The following is a 23,271-nucleotide window of genomic DNA, read 5'->3' as shown; positions in this document are numbered from 1 at the left end:
TACTGGGAAATCCCCTAGAACCTTTCGCAATCGCCACGAGAGGGCTGAAAAGAAAGATTACAAAAGTGAATACATTTTTCATGAATATTCAATTTACTGGTGGATATTTTATATTAAAAAATAAAATAGTATGAAATATAATGCTTTTGCTGAGACAACATTAATAATGTAGTTTTTCAGACAATGCCAATGATAAAGCCAAAACGAAACGTTTCCTTAGCGTGGACAATCAATTCAAAGTAAACCGCCATAAAAATTAATGAAAACGGCATCTACCAGCAAATCGATCAATTAAGATAAAAATTTAAGATCTATATTTCCTAATTCACCAACAGTCGATAACTAAATAGATCATTTTTACGAACGAATTTTATAAAATTGATTTAGATGGCTAACATCTTCTTTCATTCAATTAATATACAATATTATAAAAAAAATGTAAATAAACATTTAACGAGACATCAAAATGTAATAAATTTAAAGAATGAAATACTTCAGAATATCTATAGACGTTTCTATTTAATAATTAATAATGTTTTTATTTTATAAATACTTTCTATACATAAATATTTCGCTCGTGAAAAAGAAAAATTATAAAATTTAGTAGGAAAACATTTGTATTGATCGTAAGAACTTCACTATCAAATTATAGACAGTATTTTGCTAATTTTTCGTCTCGAGATCTCTTAAAAGCCAAGTTTTTAATGCAAAAATTATGCAAAATCATTTTTGTACATTAAAATAAGACAGAAAAATACTTCCAGAATCAGAAAATAAAGCTATCGTTTTCCAAAAGAAGCCGACGGGAATTGCATAGCACGGTCGACTGAAATATGAATTTTGAGCGAACTATGGATCCTTTGGAGAGGCCTGAGAGGTCCCGACAACGCTTTGAACCGGTCCGGAACCGAGTCCGTAAGCGTGCGAGCCGTAAGCTGCAAGGTCTCGCTTGGTGTATAAATAGAAACCAGTAGGTCCTGCTGTGAAGTCGAGGAAGGTGGTTGGAATTCTACAGGATGCCTCTACGTACCTCGTAGAGGATACCTCTCGGGAATCTGCGGGCGTGTCATTGATCCCGATACACGCGTTCAGCCAAGCATCCGCGAGAGAGAAAAAGAGAGAGAGAAGAGAGACCGGCTTTATTGAAAAGTTCACGCCCACGTCCGAGCGATCGCGAGAGCCGCGATCAGGTTCGCTCGGCAAATCGACAACATAAATAGCGGAAGTTCCCGAGACTGTCCGATTTTTCTGTCACCGATCCTCTCGTCTCTCCCTCGAACAACGCGCCGATTCGCACCGACGTTCAAATTTTCTCAAAATCGGATGTTCCTTGCACCTGAGAGTTCTTGGCAGGTCGACGCTGATGATCCTTCCAAGCTGCAAAGATTCACAAATTAACACGAAGATCCACAGTCTAATAATTACGTTGTAGTTAATATTAAACCCACCATCATTTGACAGCAAAAATCATCCCTTGCTCCGCTCTTGCACATACAATCTAAAAAAGCCACGGTATAATAACGAAAACACACTAAGTTTCGCAGGGACTCCAAGTATTGCGACATCCGATTATTTCCAGAAAAAGGAGGTCGACTCGTCGATGATAAACGAATAAAAATCTAAGCGTTTCGCAAGGATTGCAGCCGGTCTCAGCGATCCGCTATTTACGGGTAAACCGAGTATGGTCGTGCACAAGCGTCGAACAAGCTGTAACTAGTGCTAGTTTCGATCCGTTTGTTCCACTGTCATCAGAAATGTGGCGGGACATGCGACCTTGCTGGCAGCCTTCGACGCTGCACAGTTCGTCCATCTTCACGGTCCATCTGCTGCGACGTCCGAAGGCCCCAGCATTGTTATTTAACGTGCCGACAGGAAATCCTGCAAGTAACGACACGCTCGATTAGTCTGAGCGATTAATGTTGCACTGACAATACTGTTGCTTTTTTGGCAAGAGTCGTCTATTTTGACCGACTTCTCCGAGGGATGAGAATGGAAACGGTCACCTTGGATGGAGTTTTTTTTATCTTGATCATTCTTCTGTATCGGTATCACGAGGATCACGGTTCTTCGATCCGGTCTCGTTCTCCGCCAGTACGTCCTCCATTTTCCTTTCTTTTCTTTGGTGAGCGATACCTGTTGCCAGGCATTGATGTCTCCGTAACCGGAACGCATGCCAATTTGCACCTACGATTCAGCGACTATTCCTTTTCTGCAAAACAAACAGCGCAATTTCTTTCTGTAATTCGAGGAATTCTTTATCGTTCAAACCATAATCTCAATAAATATATTCTTCCACGCTATTATACACCCTGGCGACTTCTTACAAGTTTCAACATTAAACCTACCATCGCCGGTCGAACGACCAGTTTCAAGTTGTTTACTTTGCAATTATCGAAATTATAAAGATGTTTTCATTGAACACACCTTGTAATACAAGTCGCGCAAGATCTAAGTAAACTCAATCGTGTTATTTTTATAAAACTGCGTTGGGTAGGTTTAGCGTTGAAGGACGAGTGTCTTCCAACCCCTTAATTGCAGAACAAGGAAGGAGAAACTTTCGGCGATGGCAGTGCGAGACGCTTACGGAAATAATTTCCACGGAGCCTTATCATTTTGTCCGACGTTGCGCGTTCAGGTGGGAGCAGACGGGTTGAGATACTGGCCGAGGAAGAAGACGGAGAAGGAGAAGAAGAAGAAGAAGAAGAAGAAGAGAAGGCTGGGCCAGCGCGACCCGTTAAGCTTGCATTCCTCCGGGCGCCAATCTTAATAAAATCCTTGTACCGTAGGCCGTCGTAAATTTTTGGTACCGTGCAACAACTCGTACCTACGTAGCACGGCCGGGTCTCAATACGGCCTCGTGTACGAACCGTTTTATTTTTAGCATGGCGATCTTATCGTCGGAGGAAGATTGCTGCAGCCCCGGGCGTCCTTTTGGAACATATTTTACAGCGGCGTCGACCGCTGCGTCGACTATTTGCATTTAATTTCAACGACCGATCGCGGCCGAGATTTCACCGCGGTTCCGTGTGCCGGCGATCCACTTAGCCTTCTCTCTTCTTTCCCTCCTTCAGGAACCAGAAAATTTTTCAAAAATGTCGCACCGCTTCCGCGTCGCTCCGCCGTGATTCGAACAAGGACGGCTCGAGGCTGGAATTGAGAGCCAGCCGATTTCGCGATTAATATTCACGGCGACCCGCGTTATTCTCGTTGCCAACGACTGTTACGAGGCGAGAGGAACATAGTAGCGGTTCAATATTTGTACGTTAAACAGGTTTTCTCGCGCGTTTTCAGCGTGCACGTGAACGCGCGCGCAAGCGAGCACGACAATGTCAACACGTCCTCACCGATTTGCAAACAGGTATGTACGTAAAATAGTCGTAGTCGCTTCTACATGCTGCTAGTCGCGCTTCTTCATAGTGTACAGTTTCACATCTTCGTGGTATATACAATGAAAACATTTAGCGTCGGAAGAAATATATTTTATAGAAAATCGCCCGCTTTCGTGGACAAAAAGATGCCATAACCGACAACGGCGAATAAGGGGCGATCGCACGCAAGAGGAAATTGAAATACAACTGATTATGCCGTCGAGGCGTGAATGTGAACGGCGCTTAATGGCGAGCGTTTGCGTGAAGTGCATCGTAGTAAATGTCAGGGTCGCCGATGTACATCTTTCAGACATATGCCGATTAAACGTCGATGCTCTTACTACGTGGACTCGTGTACGCGGAGAAAGAATTCTAATTTGAAAGGCTGAGAACTAACGAACTCGTTTTCAGTGTTCGTTTGAAGACAGTCCCGTCCGAGCCCTTGGCAAGCTCGTTCTTTGCGGCTCTTCATGGACGACCTGGAAACAAATAAAATGTTACGACGTCGGCCTCTTCGTGGATTTGAATAAACGAGGAAATCGGGATTCGCACAAGCGTTTCGAAGAACCAGAAGTTAAACAGAAATTATTTTCCTGGCGCTTTACCTGGGAGTCTTCCTAACGTTTTCCTCGATCATATGCAAGATTTGTCGCACGAATTCCAGCGAGCTGAAAATGAAATATTAGTACAAATTCTTCTGAACATGTATTAATATCACATAGATAGAATCTTTGCTCACCGCTGTAGTCTCGTTACAGTTATTGTTGTACCTTCTTCCTTGAATTGTAAAACGTTGAACCTAATCGTTCGACGGTAGCGAAAAGTGCCTGAAACAGTCCGTAAATATAAATTAAAATATAGAGACAAGTTTCAAGTAATTTAAAGCAGACATTAGTAATTAGGGAGGAAACCAGACTGGCTGCACCTTAATCTACTGCAAGGAGAATATGCCGGAGATGATCAGCCCAGAGATAGTCCCTGGAGTTCTGCGGATTAGCTGACTGTGGCGCGGCGGTGGCGTATCCCCGATCCTAATTAAAACGGAGGATCCCTGGGGAACTGAGGTAACTCGAGCGGGAAAAGATAAGGGGTCGTCTGTTTTGATTCGCGCAGGTATAAATGTTGGGCACCTCTGTGCACAGGCTGTACGGGTGGCGCCGTGTTAAAGAAATGCCTCCGGGGTGCTGGCTTTTTACGTCACTGCTGGAGAATTTCCTACCCGCTGGCCGGTCGCCATCGCGGATCGCAGTACCGGCATAATATCGAACCGTTAAGAACTGGGACCAGAACGGAAGAATCCAGAGAATCCGCGTAAACGTCTGGAAATTATATCTCCGTGGGTGCACTTTTACTGCATTAGGGGAGTATGACGGCTGGGAACGTGACTCGAAAACGAACGAGCACGGCTCCGGAGGTGTTTGCGCTCGGCCGGGACACGTTTTGTAACCAGTTTTCAACTTTTAATACCGTGACCTTACGTTCGACGGTGTGTAACCGCGTCCGACGGGTCTGTCGCCTCGTAAGAGACCAGACACGACGTTTGCTCGAACAAGTAATATTTCATCTATCAGTGTCTTTCAAAAATCGAGGACTATAAAGATTTTTGAGCTTCGATAACTACGGTATTTATAAAATGATAAATTATAAATACATGTAATGCTACTAAGACGTATAAATACAATGCTTTCTCCTAGTAGACAGAAGCTGGATGGCATGTCAAACTTGATCGAGAAGCGAACGGAAGAGCCCGGTGAAAAAATTGGTACCAAGTGTAAAAAACATGGAATCCTCGAGGCAATAGGAATATGCAGAGACAATCATCGGCACGGAGCTGCGCGCGCGCGCGTCAGTGGACACCAGTTCCTCTCTCGGGTTTCGAGACGAGGATAGCGAAACACGTCCAGCCAGGGAAGCCAACAGGTTTGACTCGCCGGACTAGTTAATAAATTATCGTAGGCCGCCGCCATCTTAATCTTCGACGTTGCAAATGGGAATTCGGAATACTGACCGGCCGCGCCGCGCCGATTGCGAAATAAAGGTCGGTGCTGATTGCGGAGAACCTGGTGCCATGATCGAGCAAGAACAAGGAGGGCTCCGGAACCAGTTGCCCTTGCGTTCGGGACAACTTATCCCTACGGGAGAACGTAATTATTCAATCAATCGAGCGTCGTGTCGCGTCGCATCGCGTCGCGTCGAGTCCGATCAACAGAATCCCGTTCATTGTTGCTAAAAATCCCATTCAATCTCGGTCGCGCCTTTTCTCTTCTGAGACAATCGTCAAGGCTGCGACCCGGAGCATTCCCGCGCCGCGAATCCATTCGAAGGTTGCCATAGACTCATAAAACCTTCTAGACCACCCACAGTTGTCCAGATACCATCGCCAACTGTGACCTTGGCTCCACGTTGCGCCCCACACTCGCTCTCTATCTCTTCGTAGAAAGTTTCGGTCTCCGTTGGCTCGAATTTTTCGATCGTCCTGAAAACGATACACTATTAACCCTTGCCAGGCGGGCTGAGGGTCCATTCAGACCCATGTTTGTAAACAGTTGAAAGTCGTGTCAAATTACCCCTTTCCTACTAGTTTAGGTACATCGTGCGAATATTAATAGCATTTTGATTCCATTCTTCACGATCAGTGGTAGAAAATAGTACTTTGTTCCTAGGAATAAAACGTTTAAATTAAAAAAGCAAACACGAGTAGGCAGCGATCGAACTCACCTAGGGCTCATCTTCTTTGGCTACACAGCTCCATCTTCGAAAGAGACGTTTCATCGCGAGACCAAAAGTGGGCATTTTCTACAGTCCTCCTCCCAATTAGCATTCAGTGGGAGTGACTGGACAGCGAAAAATGCGCGACGAGACGCTGCTCTTGCCAACAGGATCAAGAACGAGAAATCCCTTCGTCGTGTTCTCTTTGCACAGATTACGTTGTCGGGACGTGAAAAAAAACGTCCGGTAAGCGGAAATAAAAGGTAATCCCTGTCCGCGAATTATAGTCCTGTTGTCCTGGACTCGGTCGATCTATAAATGGAGGACCGTTCTTTTTCCGGTCCGGTGTCGGGCCCTGTCGCGGCCCCATACATACACGCGTTTCAGCGCAGCTCGTTTCTTCGCGGCTTACGTTTTTACCCGTCGTCATTCTGCTGCCATTTACCCGGGCGCAATAGTTAGCGTCCGGTGTTCGTCTGTCTCTCTTTCTCTCACTGTCTCGTTCGCACTCTCTCGTTGGCCAAGACAGGCGCCTACTTTTTTATTCGCCACCCCGTAGACGGCGAGTTCTCACTCGACATTCCCGGCAATCTCTGATCGACGAGTTTTTATGAAGGTCGTACGAACTACGCGAGCCGTACCCACTTACCCAGCTGCATCGTCGATGCACGTGTTTATGCTATTTGCGGACGCGCGGGATCCGTGTAAAATCTTGTCGCGTTGCGTCTGCCGAACGCCGCCTTAGATCTTTATTAGACGGCCACGAGGATCGGTCTACGACCGCCGTTTATCGATGCATCCGGAAAGTTCGTGCCATTCTTTTATCCGCTGCTTCGTGCAATATCAGACCTAACTAGATTATTTAATCCTAGGTATTTCGGTCATTTATCGATACTGTGTTCAATAACCTTCTAAAGACAGGTTCTCAGTTGGTTTGGATTCAGAATTACGAACTCTTTATCTACTAGTGAGTAAAAAACATTAGCTGTTCGTACTGAACCCAATAAGAAGAGTAGCATAGACCTCAAAGAAGTAGCTTAAAAAATATGCAGACAGAACATTGATACATAAGGATTTAAAAGGCTCTAACTATCCGCCATACGAGAGCTGGACACAGTCTGCATACTACGAACGAATCCGCAGCACGAACTTGTTAGATGACCTAATGATATTCAGGATCCGCCTGAAATCCGTCGAATGCGCAAAAACGTGACGTTAATCATCGAGACACCATCCCGCATGCATTGCACAGATCATTGGCTAGTTCGGCGCGGCGAAGCAATTCGTCGACGTTCAGATTCTAACGATTTCCCGGGGATCCAAGGTTCGCGGAGCGAGAGGCCGAGAGAGACGAAGCGAGAGAGCAGTCCATAGGTGAAGTCCCCACCAGACGGGGCCGTGGAAAGATGCTGGCCGGCCTCACGTGGTTAACGCACGTAGATACATATATTATCCTGGCGCGCGCACACCTTGGCCTCCCGTGGATCGCCGGTTAGTGGTTAGTGGGTGCACAGGTTGCCGATGTGAGCGCACAGAAACGCGCGTGTCGTCGAGGTATGCCGCCGGCCAATCCGGTGCCACGTATGCCGATCACCGTTCGCATTATTATCCGTGCGATTCTCGCTTTTTTTCGCATGTCCGCCGAGAAAAAACAACATGGAACGTGTGATCTGCCGGTGTGTCTCGTGCGTTGCTCTATCGGCTGATTTAATTGCGTTGACTAGCGGCGACGGAGATCGTCGTGTAGACCTTGAGCTGTTGCATCGCATCGCATCGCTTATGACAGAGAGTTGCGAACACCGGAGCTACGTCAACGGAAACAGAAAGTGTGATCTACTGTTCGCTGGATACTCGCGGTCGTCAGGTACAGGACGAACAGGCACGGTTTCCCCGCTGGCAAACGCTACGGACACGCTCGCTGTCTCGTGACGAAACAGCTCGGTTGGTGCGCGAGAGAAAGTGAAGCTACATTCGGAAATTGTACGAAATAACCGAGGCTCGCTGGTTCCGTTTATGTAACCGCGGCAGTCGGACGTTGCACGTGCAGGCATCGAAATCTCCGCGGGTCGCGCGGTTCCGCGCGTTCAAATCCCTGCACTGTTCCTGCTTTCGCTGGTGTTCACCTGGGGACCATAACGCGGATTAATTTAGCTCGAACCAGTATATAAGTGACCATATTTGTACAATCTATAAATTACACTTATGGAGACACTCTCGTGTCCTCGGTTCCTCTATCGTCTCATGGTCAGTTTCTCGTGTTTAAATTCCTCCAGGTCGTGTCATCGTGGGCTCTGTCATCGTCGCTTTCGCTGCTGGTCGTCTGAGGATTAAACAGCTTGAATAAACTCGCAAGTGATAGTATTCTTATGATTTGTAAATCGTACTTATGGAGACATCCTCCGTCCTGTGTTCTTCATCCTCATTCTCTAACATTCAAATTCTTCTGGTGTCCTCCCAAGAGCCGCAATAAGATTCAATCCAATTTGAACAAAATTCCTCTTTCCGGTCTGCGACTCCCTTTCGTCTCAGCAACCTGCCGAAGATCAAAGTAATCAGGATTACAACGAATAAAATGGTGGTGCTAGTCGATCGAATTTTCGCGTGACCAACAATCGGAATCGGCAAGATGCGTCGTGCGGGACGACGACGAGTGTACCGGGTAATTCGATATCAGTGCGAATCGAGCGGAGCTGCGAAAGGAAAGACGGGGCCTGGACCGAGGAGCCAGACGGTTCCTCATCGAGGAGACTCCGCGATAAAGACTACCACCGGGGGACGAGAAAAGTGGCAATTCCATGGGATAGATATGCGGGACGAGTAAAACCGTCGCGATAAGGGAGGAAGGATCGGACGTTACGAGCCAGCACTCCGGGAACCGGAGGTCAAGGAGGAGCAAGAGGCGGAGGGAGAGGAGGAAGAACAAGAAGAGAAAACACTTAAACGAAGAAGGCCGTTCGTATTACTGGCACGAGAGAGTAGAACCTGTGCCGCGAGAGAGGCGGGAACACGGCTAGCGATTTGAATACCAAATCGCTGCTCTTGTGCAACTACTTCGCCGTTTTTTTTTCTCTCTCTCTCTCTCTCTCTCTCTCTCTTCTCTTTTTCTTTCTTTTTTTTATATCTTCTCTCCCAGCCCCCACGACCTTTTCACGTCTCTACCTGCGTGCCTCGCGTATTTTTAGGCGTGACACGCTTTCTTTGTGCGATCCCGGGCCCAACGCAGCAAAAATGAGGCCCCGTCGGAAAAGCCTCGTGCACCCGTATCTCGCCGACATGAAGACATTCGTCTTCGAAGGGTTGATCCTGGATAACAAGAGATCGTCAAGCTAAATTACGGTCTTGGAATAAATTTCATGGAATAGAAAGCCGTTTTGCGGTACCTTTAACCCTTTGAGAACAAATGTTGCCATGTTAGCGACACCAAGGTCACATGATAAGCAGAATTAACCCTTGATGTAGACAACTAGGTATACAGCACCGTTTACTGTGTCTCCTTCTGATAATTTTCTAATACTTTGGTTGTTTATATACTAGCATTTTGGTTGACAACGCAAGGGTCAATCATATTTATATTCTGTAAAATTACCCTTGAACCCGCAGGTTTACATAAAGACGTGAAAAGAGCTGTGTCAAGTGAATTTGCTAGAAGATAGTCTCTCGATGACACACTGGTTTCTAGGAACCGGAGTAACTTGATTTAGCCTCTCCTAGGCTTTGTCTGTATACGGAGAACGGAGACATAGCCTAGAATAGGTTAGGTCAGGGCTCGTTTGACACGATCCTCTTCGTGCTGCTTCGTTGTGTCGAGGACACGTCCAAGGTCAAGCTCAAGGTCAACAATCGGTGAGAACAAATCGATAGAGAAGTGGCTGCAGGTTACAGGTGTGCAAGGTGTTCCTCTGATTACCTTGTAGTTGCTGAAATTGACTATTATTAGCGATGATTTAATTAACATGTACACGATCGTGATCGTTTCCAAGTTTTTTAGATCGCTCTGACTAAGAGAAACGGTATAAGCTGTTTGTATTTAATGATAGTTCGCTGGTTGACAACTCTAATGAACCGTTTACGATTACAGAGATTAATAGCAATTATTGTTGAATATTTGATTATAATATTGATGATTCATCTTGCAGTTTTCTTTCTACATGATGATCGATAAAGTGGAGATACTTTCGTTTTCCGACCTGACGACGCTACTTTACCCACTGAGAAAAATGACGACAAGCTATCGAATTTGAATTTCGCGCTGAAAATTCTTATCATTGATCCGTTATTAGTAATTGAGGAATATATCTTCTTGTTCGAGAGGTAAGTAATTTGATATTGAAGTAATTGTAAAGTTTAATTTTCGAAAAAAATTCAAATACTATATTTACATTTATTTAACTGTGAGACTGCTCCAAATTGTAACATGCAGGTTATTAATACCAAAGACGTATTCTTATCAAAAATCTTCAATAACATAGAAAAACTGAATGTATAGAATAATATTATTATGGACTTACTCTATATAAATAGATGATTTCCTCAGCCTTTTCATCATTCAGTGGAATAAAAGAATAAATACTCGTACATCACTGGGAGATACTTTATACGGTCTACAAACTATAGTACAAATCACTCAATTCGATTCTCGAAACGACTTTATTTCGATTCTCGAACTAACGTGATACGACAGTCGATAACTTTTGAAACTTTGAATTCAAATTGATATATACAACATAATAATAATTACTAGTTTAATAGTATTTTTATATGTACATTGCTGTCAAATTTTAACAATGTATCATTTGCAATATAGATTACTACATTTATCTTTAATAGTCTAATTCATTTGCAGTTGTTCATTACCTTTTTTTGAAAAAACTACTTGAGACAAGCTTGCACATCTAGCTTGTAGAAGTAGTTGGAGGTATTAAAATTTATTTTTATATTTACTTCTTATCGTTATCGTAATATTGTATTAATCTGCGAAGACGGATTCGTGAATGTTAAAGAAAAAAGGAGGACTACATTTAAGTAGTAAAAAGGAAATATGTTTTAATAAAATCAATTAAACATGTAAGAGGGGAAATCTGTTTCTATAGTACGATCAATATCTTCTATTAAATGGTGTGAATGTTTCCAATGTTAATGTACAATATTCTGTAATCCAATTGCTGGAACAATGTGTAATATTTCTTAATAATTATATAAACTGTCTTTTTCTTTAAGTACTGGTTGCATAATTTGTTGAATCATATTGCTTTCTATTCTTACGACTCCAAAATTAGAAAAATAGATTTAATTAGAAATACATTAATCAATTATATAATTCAGAAACATTGCATACAAGTAATATTATTGTAATTTGGCAGGATATGTTTTCTCGTACCTCATGAGTAGGATAATAAGAGAATCAAAAATGTGTTTGCTTGCCTTAAAGAAATATTCAAATCTCGTAAGATATATTCAGCAGAATGTGCAACCAGAATTAAATTCCCATGAAACCAGCGATTTGGATGGTTTCCTCGCAATCACTGGACTATATACCATTATTTCCCATAAATGTGGGATCAGGACCTTTAAGAGAAGCGTAGGAAATTAGAAAAAATCGCAAAAGATCTATAAATCTTGAGATCCAAGTTCCCACTTTTTCGTAAAATCAAATTAGCGGCTCGATCGGAATAGAGGGTATAGTGATCATCACAATGTCAGGATATTTGAATAAGAAATATTCTTGCAAGATAGTCAAGTGTAAGATTAGGATATGTCAAACCCTCAAGAGCCATGGGAAATTAGAAAAAGTCGAACTATGAATTTCGAGATCGCAGCGTTCCCTTTTTTTCCTAAAATCCTACATAAATAATTAAACATTAAAAATTTAAGTGTTAGGAAACAGTCTCTAGAAAATAAATACACAGTGATTATCAACCGATTGCTGTTTTCAGTCTGTATAGAACGCTCTGCTTAAAATAATTAACAAACCAATTGTTCAATGGTGCAGTGACAGTAGTTTGAGCTATAAAGTCAGTTGTTGATAAAAGAAACAATTAAAAATAATATTGCACTGAATGACAATTTGTCAGCGTTCGAGTATTTATCGGTTCATTAAAACAAAATTTCTCAACAGCTGCAATCATGGGGTTTGATCAGCTGATAATCAATCCGTGCACAATCAAATTATCAATTGTTAATCGCTTTACTGAGCTCGCTAGAAGAAACTTCTAAAACGTAATCCTTAAAGGACAATACCTTAACAGCCTTCTCGCGCGCGCGCGTACACACACACACTGCTATTTTATCAATTTGGGACTTCATCTTCATTACGTTTGCTGATACATACTTCTAAATATGTCTAGTCGAATAGTCTAGTTAAAGCCTACGAATCTAGAGTGCTCGCTCATAAGTGATATGTTGAGTAAAGTGTATTACCTACGGGCAACAATGAATTTAATGCTGTAGCAACAATTTATAATGTGAAACTGCTTGTGCCGGCGATTTTCATTGATATTAAAAACAAAAAGCTTAATTAACACATTGACTGCCAGCCCTGTATTCCCAACGTTTCTCATACAAGATATTATATTTCGTAGAAATAGACACTGTTCAATTTTTGTATCATTAATAAACTATAAATCTTTATGCAAAATAAACATTTTTTTGAAACAATATAAATTCTCCTGGAGTTTTTACTGCTTTATATTTCACTCACTCATAGTTATAAATGCATAAAATTCGCGATCTAATCATTAATGTTTGATATGATAGTCGAAGTGTTAACAACTTCTTCTTTCCACTATCTAATAGAGATATCATTAGAAGCAAGATTCGTCGTGATTGTGCTCAAATTAAGCGTCTATAAGTGGTCCCAATTTCAAGTAAGGCTAAAATAAATGATCAGCTTTTAAAATACGTCGTTTTGTTGTGTGACAAAGGAAAAAAATCTGTCGCTTAACATAGCGTAGACACGGGATAATTTATATTCAATAAAATTGTGTACGCGCCGTGCTTGCTTGTGTCAACACCTAACATGAATTTTCACATTTGTATCACTAATTACAACGCCAGCACATGCTCGTTTCACTGTTGAATTTGTGAATACAGCTTATAGAAGTAGGAACGAGCAGCATTTTCTAGTTCCTGAAGCGACCACGTTGTTTGACAATGAATTACTGAAAAAGAAAAGAATAGCGTAAAAAGTTGTGCAGTCAACGGAGCACTTTCGACTCGTTTCTACTTCTTTCAAACGGCGATCGATCCGCAACATTAACATTTTATCCTCAATAAATTAGATGCCAACAATTTGATATGAAAAAATTCACTAACCATGATGGGACGTTAATTTTTGTATCTGATTTAAGTTTGCCAACAGCAGTTTGTTGTTTTTTTTTTTAATACCTCGCTAATAAACTCGCTTATATACTTAGTTAATATATCTTGAGTGTCGGTAAGAATGAGATACCTCGATAATCGCTTCGTAAAAGTTATTTTACGCTCTTATTGCCTAGGAGTAGTTGTCCATTCTGAGGAACCAGTATTTTTTGTTTAACTTTGGCTCGTCGTCCCAAGACGACATTAAAATTCTAGCAAAATTGTTTTTTTTTTCATAAATGTAACAGCGACCACCTCCAGTAATAGCCGCCACCGTCTCGTAGAAAATAATAGTCTACCTCGTTTGCAAGTATCAGAAGGTTCGACGTGTTCTTCTTCTTCATTTTTTTTTTTTTGTCAAGTTCATCGCGAATAATAAAAGCTTAAAGACGATTAAAAGTTGACTAGAGGCGATAATCTCTTGGATTTATACTAAAAACGAAGCGCCAGCTTCTATTTCACTTTTTTTAGTCTTCGGCTAACAATTTAGGATTTGTACGGCAGCTCTTTTATCTTTAATACGGATAATGCCTCTCTTCGTTAGCTGAGCCTAATTTCTAAAATTCCTGAAAGCTATTTGAATCGATAAAAAGCAAAAATTATTGAATATATTCTTGATTACTTTCCCCGCAGTAAGAAAAACCGTTATTCGGGTCTTGCCTATTTTCTTAGAATATATCCCGATTGGTTCGAATAGTAAAAGCATTATGCAGTGATTGCAAGTATATAAAATTTTCTATCATACTGTCCTTGACAAACTTGCTCGAACGAACCGTTTGAAACGCAACGACTCTGGAATTATGCAAGCTTCTCTAGTCTAACAATGAACGGAAAAAACATCTATATGTTTGTTTTACGGATAATATTCAGCAACTCGTCTATCCGGATATCGAAAAATGCGTTCTCCACGTCGTTCACGTGGGTATCGGTCCTTCAATCCTTCATGTTACGACGTATCATTGTAGACGATGATTTTTCAGCCTCTTAACATATCCAGTTACAATTGACACGTTTCACGGCTATCGCCCTATTAAAATAGTTTTATAAACATCCATGCACAGTTCACGACCTTCGAAGGGATCGCGCAACTGCATTAGACTTTGAAGTTGATTTTGAAGTTGACTTTGAAGTTGACTTTGAAGTTGACTTTAAAGATGGAGCATAATCTTGGAGTACAAGTCTTACGTCAAATTTCAGTAATACGACTTGTCGTTCCTCTTCTCTCCTAAGTTATTTTGTTTTCAGCTATGACAATAACCTTCGTTGATGCTTAAAACACTTGTATGAAAATTCTCGTAGAACGTCCAAGCTTTTTTCCTAGCGTACAAGACGACTTACTCATCGGTGTCTGTGCGCTTTGGATATTGAAACCTTTCTCTCTCCTCGAAAACCACGATTCATCCGTTTGCTAGTTTTAGGATATGTCACTTTGTACGAAATCACACTTCCAAGTTGAAGAGAAAAGGGAAAATAAAAAAAAAGAGAAGAAAAAAGTGAATCTTTCGTTTTCTCGTGATTGCTTACTGCAAATTGAAAAATTTGCACTTGTCCGGAACACTTCACTTACGGTTTTTCTCTTCAGACCTTTCTAGGTAGAAATCGATTTCTTTCCGAGTACTTCAAGATGCAATGTCTTGACCGAATTTTTCTTGCCGTGAGTGTGTTAATCATGTAAAACGTTAGCGCAGTTCATAAACGATCCATTAAAATATTGATTAAAAACGTCTCTTCCTTTTTGTTGTCACACGGCGTGCCTTTGTATCTTTTTTTTACCCTTCTTCTTTCATCCACTTACTCGTTAAGATCCTTATAAGAAAACTGTATGAGTGTGAGGCAATTTGAACGTTGTGAGACTAGCTATTAACAAGGGCAATGCAGTCAACAGTGCAGGCGCAATTAAGGGTGCGCCGACTAAAGTTTTGTAAGTTGTGGTTCCTATCAAACCTGATATTCTTATAACAGCCGCTATCAAACCGAAACCAGTACACCTGCGAATATTAATAAACTTTACTATTATGTTTTACCATTGTTCATAGACCAATCAATCTTATTTATTATTATACCACTCTCCAATTAATCATCGTCCAGCCGAATCACTATTTCTGATCGACTATTCGAGAATTGATAGAACAGAACTTGAAGAATCACTTGCCTCAAATGTGTAGGGAAGCTCTCGACTGTGACCAACGTAAGTGACGTCCAAGCGATAGCGAAAACGGCCACGAAACCACCTTCGAAGCCAAGAACAGCCGAACTGTTCGTACCCACTAGAATTAGACATAGGGCAGCTACCGAAGAAAAGAATAGTGAGATGCGAATCATTTTTGGCCGCTGAAGTATAATAAGTGCTAGTCCTGCCAGAGCAGCTGCAGGCACAAAGGCCAGTTGAGCAACGAGATGACCATGGAGTGCTTCCTCTATATAAATATTGTAATCCAAATCGAGAGTCGGGCAGGGTCCACTTAAACTTAATTCTGTATTGTTCTTCAAGTTACAGTTCGTAAAAACTTGCTCAGATAAATCAGTATCCACAAATCTATAAAAAAAAACACGTCCTGTATATTCTACTTCTGTTTCATATTGTAAATCATTACATATTTCTACTGTGAACACATACTTTGAAAATGTAATTTCGCTGTCCGTAAAGTGAGTTTTACTGGACTTTATACTACTAAATTCTACAGCCTGGAAAGTACAATTGTCAAAATCTACATGGCTGAATACTATCTTAGTAAATCTGAAATAAAAGGTATATATGTACAAAAATCAATTCAGGGTAATTGTGAATGATTTCCCTATACTTTACTTACTTGCAATTAAAAAAGGTCGAATTTCTGTATTGACGATTCTCTAAGGAACCAGTGAATGTCTCGTTTTTATATTCTTTTCCGTTATACCGTTCTGTATGAGCTTTATATTCCGTTGCACGTATAAGTTTGAGGTATTCAGGGCACCATACCATAAGACCATACAGACTGAAATTTTATACATCGAAATTTTGCTGAGTGAGGAGATGAAATTATATATAAGATTATTTATTGAAATCACGTACCCAAATGACACAGTTGACCAAATAATTATAAGCACTATCGACACGCGTAAATGCGGCGATACAAATAATTCCAGAAAAGAATTCCAAAACTGGAAATTTAATGAATATTAAGTATTAATTCTGCAATGCAAATAATATGGCAAACTCTTACCATTTCAATAGAATAAATTATATCAGCCATTACAGTAGTGTGGTTAGTAGGAGAAGGAGGTGCCAAACCACGAGGCCTTTTAGTTGGAAGCTCCAATTCAGACAGCTGATATTGTGCACCTGTTGCTCCCTTTCGTGCATTGTTTTTCTTATATATTTTCTATGGAAATTTTAAGACACATAGAGATTTTAATACAAAATTTATTAAACATCGCAAAAAAAAATATAAGTAAAAGTACCTGATAAACCATCATAGCCTCCACATCTCTGCCTGCCTCTACCAAATACCTTGGACTTTCTGGTATAAAAATAAGTCCAACAGTAGAGCATAATGCAGGTAACCAACAAAATAGAAGAAAACGATGCCAAGCACTGAAGTGCTCTTTATTTTCAAGAACCACCATTTCACCAGTTGTGGGAACTATTGCCAATGCTAACAGAGCAGCATAAACACCTCCTAGTGCTCCTGCTGCCACAAGAAAACCTACCCAACCACCTCTGCTTAGTCTTGGACAGCATTCAGCAAGATATGTGAATGCCAGTGGTAAAGATCCTCCTACTCTGTGATGGAATAAATTATGTAATTTTACTTTACGTGCAACTATACTATGTGCAAGTAAAGAAAGTAAAATCTTACCCTATTGCAGAACAAAATCTAGCCATCATAAATGTGCCATAAGTTGGCATAAAAGTAGCAACACCACTAAATAAAGCATGTACAGACATTGCGGATAACAATGATCTACGTCTTCCAATTCTATCCCCTAGACCACCCCAGAATAATCCACCTAACGCTAGACCCATCAGCGTAATATTGCCTATAACATAACAGTATGAAAACAACTTTCGTTAAAGCTAACACAAGACAAGAGTTTATATTTTAGTCAACTAACTAAGCCATCCTTTCTCATTGTCCTCGATGCATAATTCAACTTCTGCACTTGGTAAAATATATGGTACAACAAAAAATTCAACAGTGTCTGCTGCAAGGCTCAAGCCAGTGCACAGAGTAGCCAATATTTGAAAGTAACCAATACCAGCCTGAAACACAAAGACAACAGACGTTGTACTGATTACACAAGTAACACTAAATTTTAAAGGAAAAACTGATTTTAGGAATGTAGATTAATTATATCCATGCTAACATCTGTAGGTAACTTGTCTGTATCAGCCAAATAAAAAATTCGGATATCTACGATCAGTATATCAATGGATGTAACCTTAAAATAAATTATGACAAGTACAAATATTTACTGGAAAATCATTCAGGTATCCCGGTATTTCTCGCGATTCATATTTCGGTTTCACAATTGATTTGTCCAGGACTTCGTCCATGCTGGAGCACTAGGAAGCTAATGCGGTGGCAGTGAGAAAAATGATTAAAACCCTACACAAAACAACTTATCTAAAAAGGACGCCATTTAACATAGGTTATGTTTTTGTTGTAGAATTCTGGGAGGTGCAAGATTTTACAATTTCGATACAGTCGCGATGGCCACAGTAGCCAATATAAATACAGATTTCGAATTTGCATAAGCTCATTGGTCGCGGCTCTCCTCTCCGATAGATTATCGATCGATTTGCAACTATTCGATATACGTATTTCGAGAATCGCAATTGGTCATATAGAAGATTCGAATTTTACTGTAGACGCTAACGACGGAAGATGATAGTTGTTAGGTAAAGTGTTCTTCAAATTTTACGATTTTTAATTAGGTTTAATACGATAAATACGATCAAACTAGTATTCTAGCTTAAGAACCATATATTATAATAAGATACAGTTGTATCAACGAAAATATACGAAAAAACTTATATTAACTCCATTGTTTTGAGAGTCGCTCTACAAAACCTTAATAGTTGAAATGATCGATTTAATTGTTCGATTTCCAATATTATTTGAAACATTCTTTTGTTAAACTATTCGAGTCAGCTAAAATCTCTCGATTCGTGGACCTTCTAAATACCTCTCAGTTAAATTAGAAATATAATTTTTTTTTGCACCCTCATCGGCATTCATCTTGTAACAGTAAAAATTCAAATGCCATTCGGTATTGTGAAATGGTACCGCGGGAATTAAGTAAACAATCGACAGTCGATGCAGATGTTAGAAGTGGAGAAAACAATGGAAAGTATCGAGAAACGAACCTGTTTGATAGCGTCTTCGTGAAATTGTGCCAAAAGCGTCGCGTCAGCGGTGGAGTCAATGAGATCGTGTTCGGCGGAATCGGCGGAAGCCGCGTTCACACCTGCGGTGCTCGTGTTTGTCGGTTGTGTCGTCATTTCCTCGGTGTATAATCCTCCTCTAATTGTGACAGTGCGTTCTCCAGTTCCGGATGCCGTGCCACCGCCGGTAGATGCGGGACCACCCCCGCTGCCAACGAGCCACTGACTTTCCTCCTCCGACGAGGGCATTACTGCCACAAACCATCTGCAACATCATCGAAATTCATATGGATCCGTCTCCACAGTCTTCGAGGTAATACAAGTCTATTTTCTATATTAACCCTTCGCACCTTGAAGACATTTTTATAATAATTTGTTAACATAAATTCTATAAACCCTATTTTACCCCGTTCCTTAATGTGTGAGTAGAAAATCGGTTGCCTGGTTCCAAAATTTGAATTCATGTAAAACAGTTTACCCATTAGAACTTTGAATTCGTTAATACATTTTGGTTATCTAGGCGAGAGTTGCATTTAATTTAAAGCATCGTCATATGCACTTATGTTTGAATTATATTTTCTGTTTAGATAGCAGTGGAAGTTACGTTTTCAAGGTGTAAAGAATTAAAGATATTTTATATTTACGAAACTTGGGAGAAATATGAGAAACGTATGGCGTTAAATATGCCGTGAGTGCATAAACAGCTTACTTATTACCTTCAAAGCGAGGTTAATGAAAGAGGCGAAAAGAAACGTCCGTTTTTTCAGCATTACACACGGTCGGTTAACTTTGATCATTAGTGCGGTCGGAGAGCGTTGAGAGATTCTCAAGTAAAGTTCGTTAAGATCCAAGAGGACCGTACAATCGACAAGTGGACAGTGAAATGAAAGTCATTGCGCGCGAAAAGCAATTAACTGTCAAAACATAAAGTGAATACGGAAGAAAACATAGGCTTCTCCGATATCGCATTTGGTCGATTACCTTCGATCATTACAAAAGGAGGACGAGAGACTCTCGAATTAAGTTCGTTAAGCACAAAGTGGACTGTAGTTGCTAGCTAGAGAAGGACGCGGTCAACCAAGGTAGAAGTAGGTTTAAATGAATTTTAAAAGAACTAGTATGTGTCAATATGTAATTCTATACCCTTTGGCCTTAACGAACTGACCGGAAAGTAATGAATCAATTTAAAAAAATATGGCGTTCATGGTGCCATCTTGCGTCAACAGCGGACGTCATCACCGTTTACAGCGGGAGACGCGCATTTTTTGTAGGCACTTGTTATTGGTTATAACTTATAAAACGTGTCACATCACTCACATCCAATGCACAGGATCGCAACACATACACACATGTGCACGCGCGCGCGCGCACGTTTACGTGCACGAGCAAACTAATTTATCGATTCGCGTTTGCACACACACATGCACAATGAGCTGCGAACGCCCACGAGCACGCGTTCACAGGGCCCGATTCTTTATATAAATATACATATACACAACCACACGTGTCAGCCTTGCGTCGATGCCGTCGGTGACATTGTTAACTATAACAAGAGACTACGTTTCCGCGAACCTTTGTTGTCTGTCGCGACATTTTCGCTCGGAGTCGGTTCCGCTACCCCTATCCGTCGGAAGAATATACCACCACCCACGTGTCAACTTTTCACGCCCGTCAATTATCCAAATGAACATCAACGAAAAACGCATAAAAGCGAGTAGCCGCCCGCTATGCTTCTCGAGTGTATTTATTTTTAGTTAATACCGGGAATCGCGACAGATAATATACATACGCGTGTATTCATTGCGAACAGAGGCAGATTAATTTATGTATCTCTAAAATTAATGCAGAATTTGCAATTGATAGGAAGAAGATAAATTAGTATCACGCTAAAGAAAATAATTACCTATCAAATTCGCGTTTCAAAACCGCGGCTTAGTTAAGCACAAGAGACAATTAATGATGCAGGGTTTACGCGATATTCGAGGAAGATAAATATTTGCCAACTTTCGTGACAACACGATGCCTCTACTGCGCGCATTGCAAGTAAACTGACAACACAAGAAGCTTCTTAAAATAGAGAAAAGAGGAAGCGCATTTCCATAACAGTAATCTGTCCGTAAACTGTCTTGTAAAAGACATAAACGAATCTCCGTTGCGTTGAGATTACGATCGAAATTATCGTTGAAACTGTCTGGATCGTAACTATCGCTCGTAAATTATCCGTCGTACTCCGGGAGACGTCGCAAGTCCGACGGAGAAACATAATGCTGCACGTGGTTGCGTCGCGACGCGTTAAAGTGCACTCGACGAGCCTGGAGTCGCGTGATGACGCATAACAGGAAATTTTTCGCTAACGACGAGAGAGATACGTTCTCTCGGTCCCTGACACTTCGTCGAACTACCGTGGTCGAAACTTCCATGGCACCGTGCGCAACGGCGATCCACGGCTCTGCATGGTGTAACGATAACTGTATTTAATCGGTGATTATCGCTAATTAGGAGACAGCAGAGCCTCCCGGCGTGCATTGTCGGCCGTATCTGGATTTCAATGGGTGACGGCCGGGTGTCGCTTTTAAAATAACCTGCTATGCAACTCGCACTTGTAACCGGAGCAAATAACAGCAGAAAATGTATATTCGGCTATTACCTGACAATGAGCCAACGACGAATATTTTCATATCTTTTTCGAACGCGACATTCGTGCGCAGAATAATCTAAATGCATCCTAACAGAGAGATATGACAAAAGATTATCGAACAAACAGATTAACACGTTCGACGAGCCTATCATTTAGCAACATCCATATACACATGTAACTCTTAATCCGTAAATGCAATTAAGTTTCGTATAAAGGTCGGACGTATGCTCGCTCACCTGGTTAATAAAAGGTTCTCGGGAAACGCAACACCTTCTGAATGTCTCTTCCCTTGGTATTGTCCTCGTCACGAATTGTATTATAGCAGACGTGTCGCTAACGACGGTCGAAGAATATCGGAGTGCGTTGATCATCAGCTTATCGATTACACATACTGAAATCAAGCTGTCGTGCCATGACGGGAAATGAATGCCACCTTGTTATCACGGTAGCACGATGCCCCTGGAGGAACCGTCAGTGCTACCGGAGGTCCACTTGAAGGACATTTAATCGACATATTATCTCACTGTTCGTTCACTGTCCAGAGGAATCGTCGTCGACACCGTCCGAATTCCTTGCGAAAAGAACCGTCGGTATTTCGTAATTTGATTAAGATGTCTCCATCAGCCCCAGGCTATTCCTCCCTCAGTGGGGAAAGTAGGCTCAAACCGGCGGCGGCGGTCACCCCTCCGGAGGTCCAATTTCAGCGCACTGGTAATCGGTTCTCCACGATGGCCGAGAATCAACACTTCCACGTTCGTTTAAATGCGAGATCACATTGCACCAAAGAACAGAGCGGGGTTTTGCGCGCGGCGCGGCATGTGTCTCAGAAATCGATGCAGGGAAGCCACGAACACGAGAGCCCTCGAATTTCCAGCCGCACACGTTCCGTGCGACACCTCCTCCTCGTCGTCCGCCTTGAAGAGTCCTCCCTCCGTCGGTTTCTTTTTCACTTGTCGTCTGCTCGAACCGCGACGGAACGGCACTGCAACGTTCGTGGCCCGGTTTCTGACATTCTCTGAAAGCCCGTGAAAAGCGACTGGCTCGGCAACATTTTTATAGTGTGTGGCAAACAACACTGCGCGTGTATCGATTCAGGGAACAACTACGAGCCGTTAGAATTACCTTCGTTCTATACAGGCCGTCCCAGACCACCCGGCCACCCCTATCAAAATGGAGGGGAGTGGTTCTATGGAAAATCTGTGAAACAATAAATATACATATATCGAATATTGATACTGTCCTCTTCCGATAACTGGATTTTCGGTTCAAGTCAGTGGTCGAGTTTATCGAATGGAACGGAGTAGATCTTTTGTTGCGGGTTTAAGTTCCAGGAAATGAGAAAGTTTTATAACAAATGTTCTTTTTTTAAATTGTTTCCGTCGGCCTTGAAATATGTAAAGAAAGGTACAAATCACCCTGTATAGCGAGCATTGGCGTATTCCTTTCCCCTCGGATTCGGTGCGACGTCAATTTGTCGAGTGTTTGTGGAACGGCTCATAGATCGGACCTTCCAAATCTAGACCTTTTGCCGGGGAGGGTTGTCGACCCGTTCCCGTTTCCCTTTTCATTTTTGCCCGGGAGTTATTATTAACGCATTTATGAACCGATTCGAGGGTAATGCTTCGAGCATTTTGGCGAATCGTTTCGAAAGAAGAATTCCAAGCCGCGAGACTGCTTAAAACTTAAGGGTGTGCATCGATTTCTGGATAAGCAGGGTTGTGCAATTGCTTCTGTTCGGTTTTTTCGAGTGATTCTGGATTAGTGAGTTAAATAATAATAATAATAGTCGATTCGTCGCGGTAACAGCCTGCTGTGAACGTTGTTGCGCACTC

General features: G+C 41.6%; 2 protein-coding genes across 12 annotated transcripts; both read right to left on the bottom strand.

Moving 5' to 3' along the window:
- Positions 1–512: 512 nt before the first annotated feature.
- LOC117226256 (uncharacterized) lies at positions 513–10,952 on the bottom strand. Of its 5 annotated transcripts, none has more exons than XM_076525377.1 (11): positions 8,462–10,952; positions 8,276–8,397; positions 6,087–8,200; positions 5,936–6,027; positions 4,294–5,844; positions 4,108–4,195; positions 3,974–4,036; positions 2,585–3,847; positions 2,004–2,209; positions 1,449–1,878; positions 513–1,377 (listed from the first exon to the last, which is right to left on the bottom strand). In XM_076525377.1, exons 9-10 carry the CDS (start codon positions 2,170–2,172, stop codon positions 1,661–1,663), a joined length of 387 nt encoding a protein of 128 aa, XP_076381492.1. In that variant the 5' UTR covers positions 2,173–2,209; positions 2,585–3,847; positions 3,974–4,036; positions 4,108–4,195; positions 4,294–5,844; positions 5,936–6,027; positions 6,087–8,200; positions 8,276–8,397; positions 8,462–10,952; the 3' UTR covers positions 513–1,377; positions 1,449–1,660. The 5 variants fall into 5 exon arrangements, with proteins under 5 accessions (XP_076381492.1, XP_076381493.1, XP_076381494.1 ...); XM_076525378.1 differs by having other exon boundaries at positions 3,345–3,847; XM_076525379.1 differs by having other exon boundaries at positions 3,710–3,847.
- Positions 10,953–11,094: 142 nt separating this feature from the next.
- Positions 11,095–22,492, bottom strand: LOC117226245 (synaptic vesicle glycoprotein 2B). Of its 7 annotated transcripts, none has more exons than XM_033480386.2 (11): positions 21,676–22,492; positions 18,784–19,066; positions 17,529–17,676; positions 17,273–17,453; positions 16,875–17,196; positions 16,637–16,795; positions 16,486–16,574; positions 16,244–16,408; positions 16,051–16,170; positions 15,586–15,969; positions 11,095–15,421 (listed from the first exon to the last, which is right to left on the bottom strand). In XM_033480386.2, exons 2-11 carry the CDS (start codon positions 19,048–19,050, stop codon positions 15,241–15,243), a joined length of 2,016 nt encoding a protein of 671 aa, XP_033336277.1. In that variant the 5' UTR covers positions 19,051–19,066; positions 21,676–22,492; the 3' UTR covers positions 11,095–15,240. The 7 variants fall into 7 exon arrangements, with proteins under 7 accessions (XP_033336277.1, XP_033336279.1, XP_033336275.1 ...); XM_033480388.2 differs by lacking the exon at positions 21,676–22,492 and adding an exon at positions 20,705–20,845; XM_033480384.2 differs by lacking the exon at positions 21,676–22,492 and adding an exon at positions 20,374–20,654.
- Positions 22,493–23,271: the final 779 nt, after the last annotated feature.

Source organism: Megalopta genalis, chromosome 11 (assembly GCF_051020955.1).
Source record: "Megalopta genalis isolate 19385.01 chromosome 11, iyMegGena1_principal, whole genome shotgun sequence".
In the NCBI taxonomy this organism is placed as follows: Eukaryota; Metazoa; Arthropoda; class Insecta; order Hymenoptera; family Halictidae; genus Megalopta; species Megalopta genalis.
This window is presented reverse-complemented; position numbering and strand designations above follow the sequence as displayed.

Bases quoted from the DNA above. Each gene is read 5' to 3' on its own strand.
- LOC117226245 (XM_033480384.2), bottom strand. From the start codon at position 20,507: ATGCGTTTTTCGTTGATGTTCATTTGGATAATTGACGGGCGTGAAAAG. The intron at 17,677-18,783 runs GTTCGTTTCTCG...TTTGTGTTTCAG, and splicing joins ACGAAGACGCTATCAAACAG to GCTGGTATTGGTTACTTTCA. The intron at 16,796-16,874 runs GTACTTTTACTT...AAATTTCCATAG, and splicing joins AGGCTATGATGGTTTATCAG to AAAATATATAAGAAAAACAA.
- LOC117226256 (XM_076525377.1), bottom strand. From the start codon at position 2,172: ATGCGTTCCGGTTACGGAGACATCAATGCCTGGCAACAGGTATCGCTC. The intron at 1,879-2,003 runs GTGACCGTTTCC...CGTTACTTGCAG, and splicing joins TAAAAAAAACTCCATCCAAG to GATTTCCTGTCGGCACGTTA.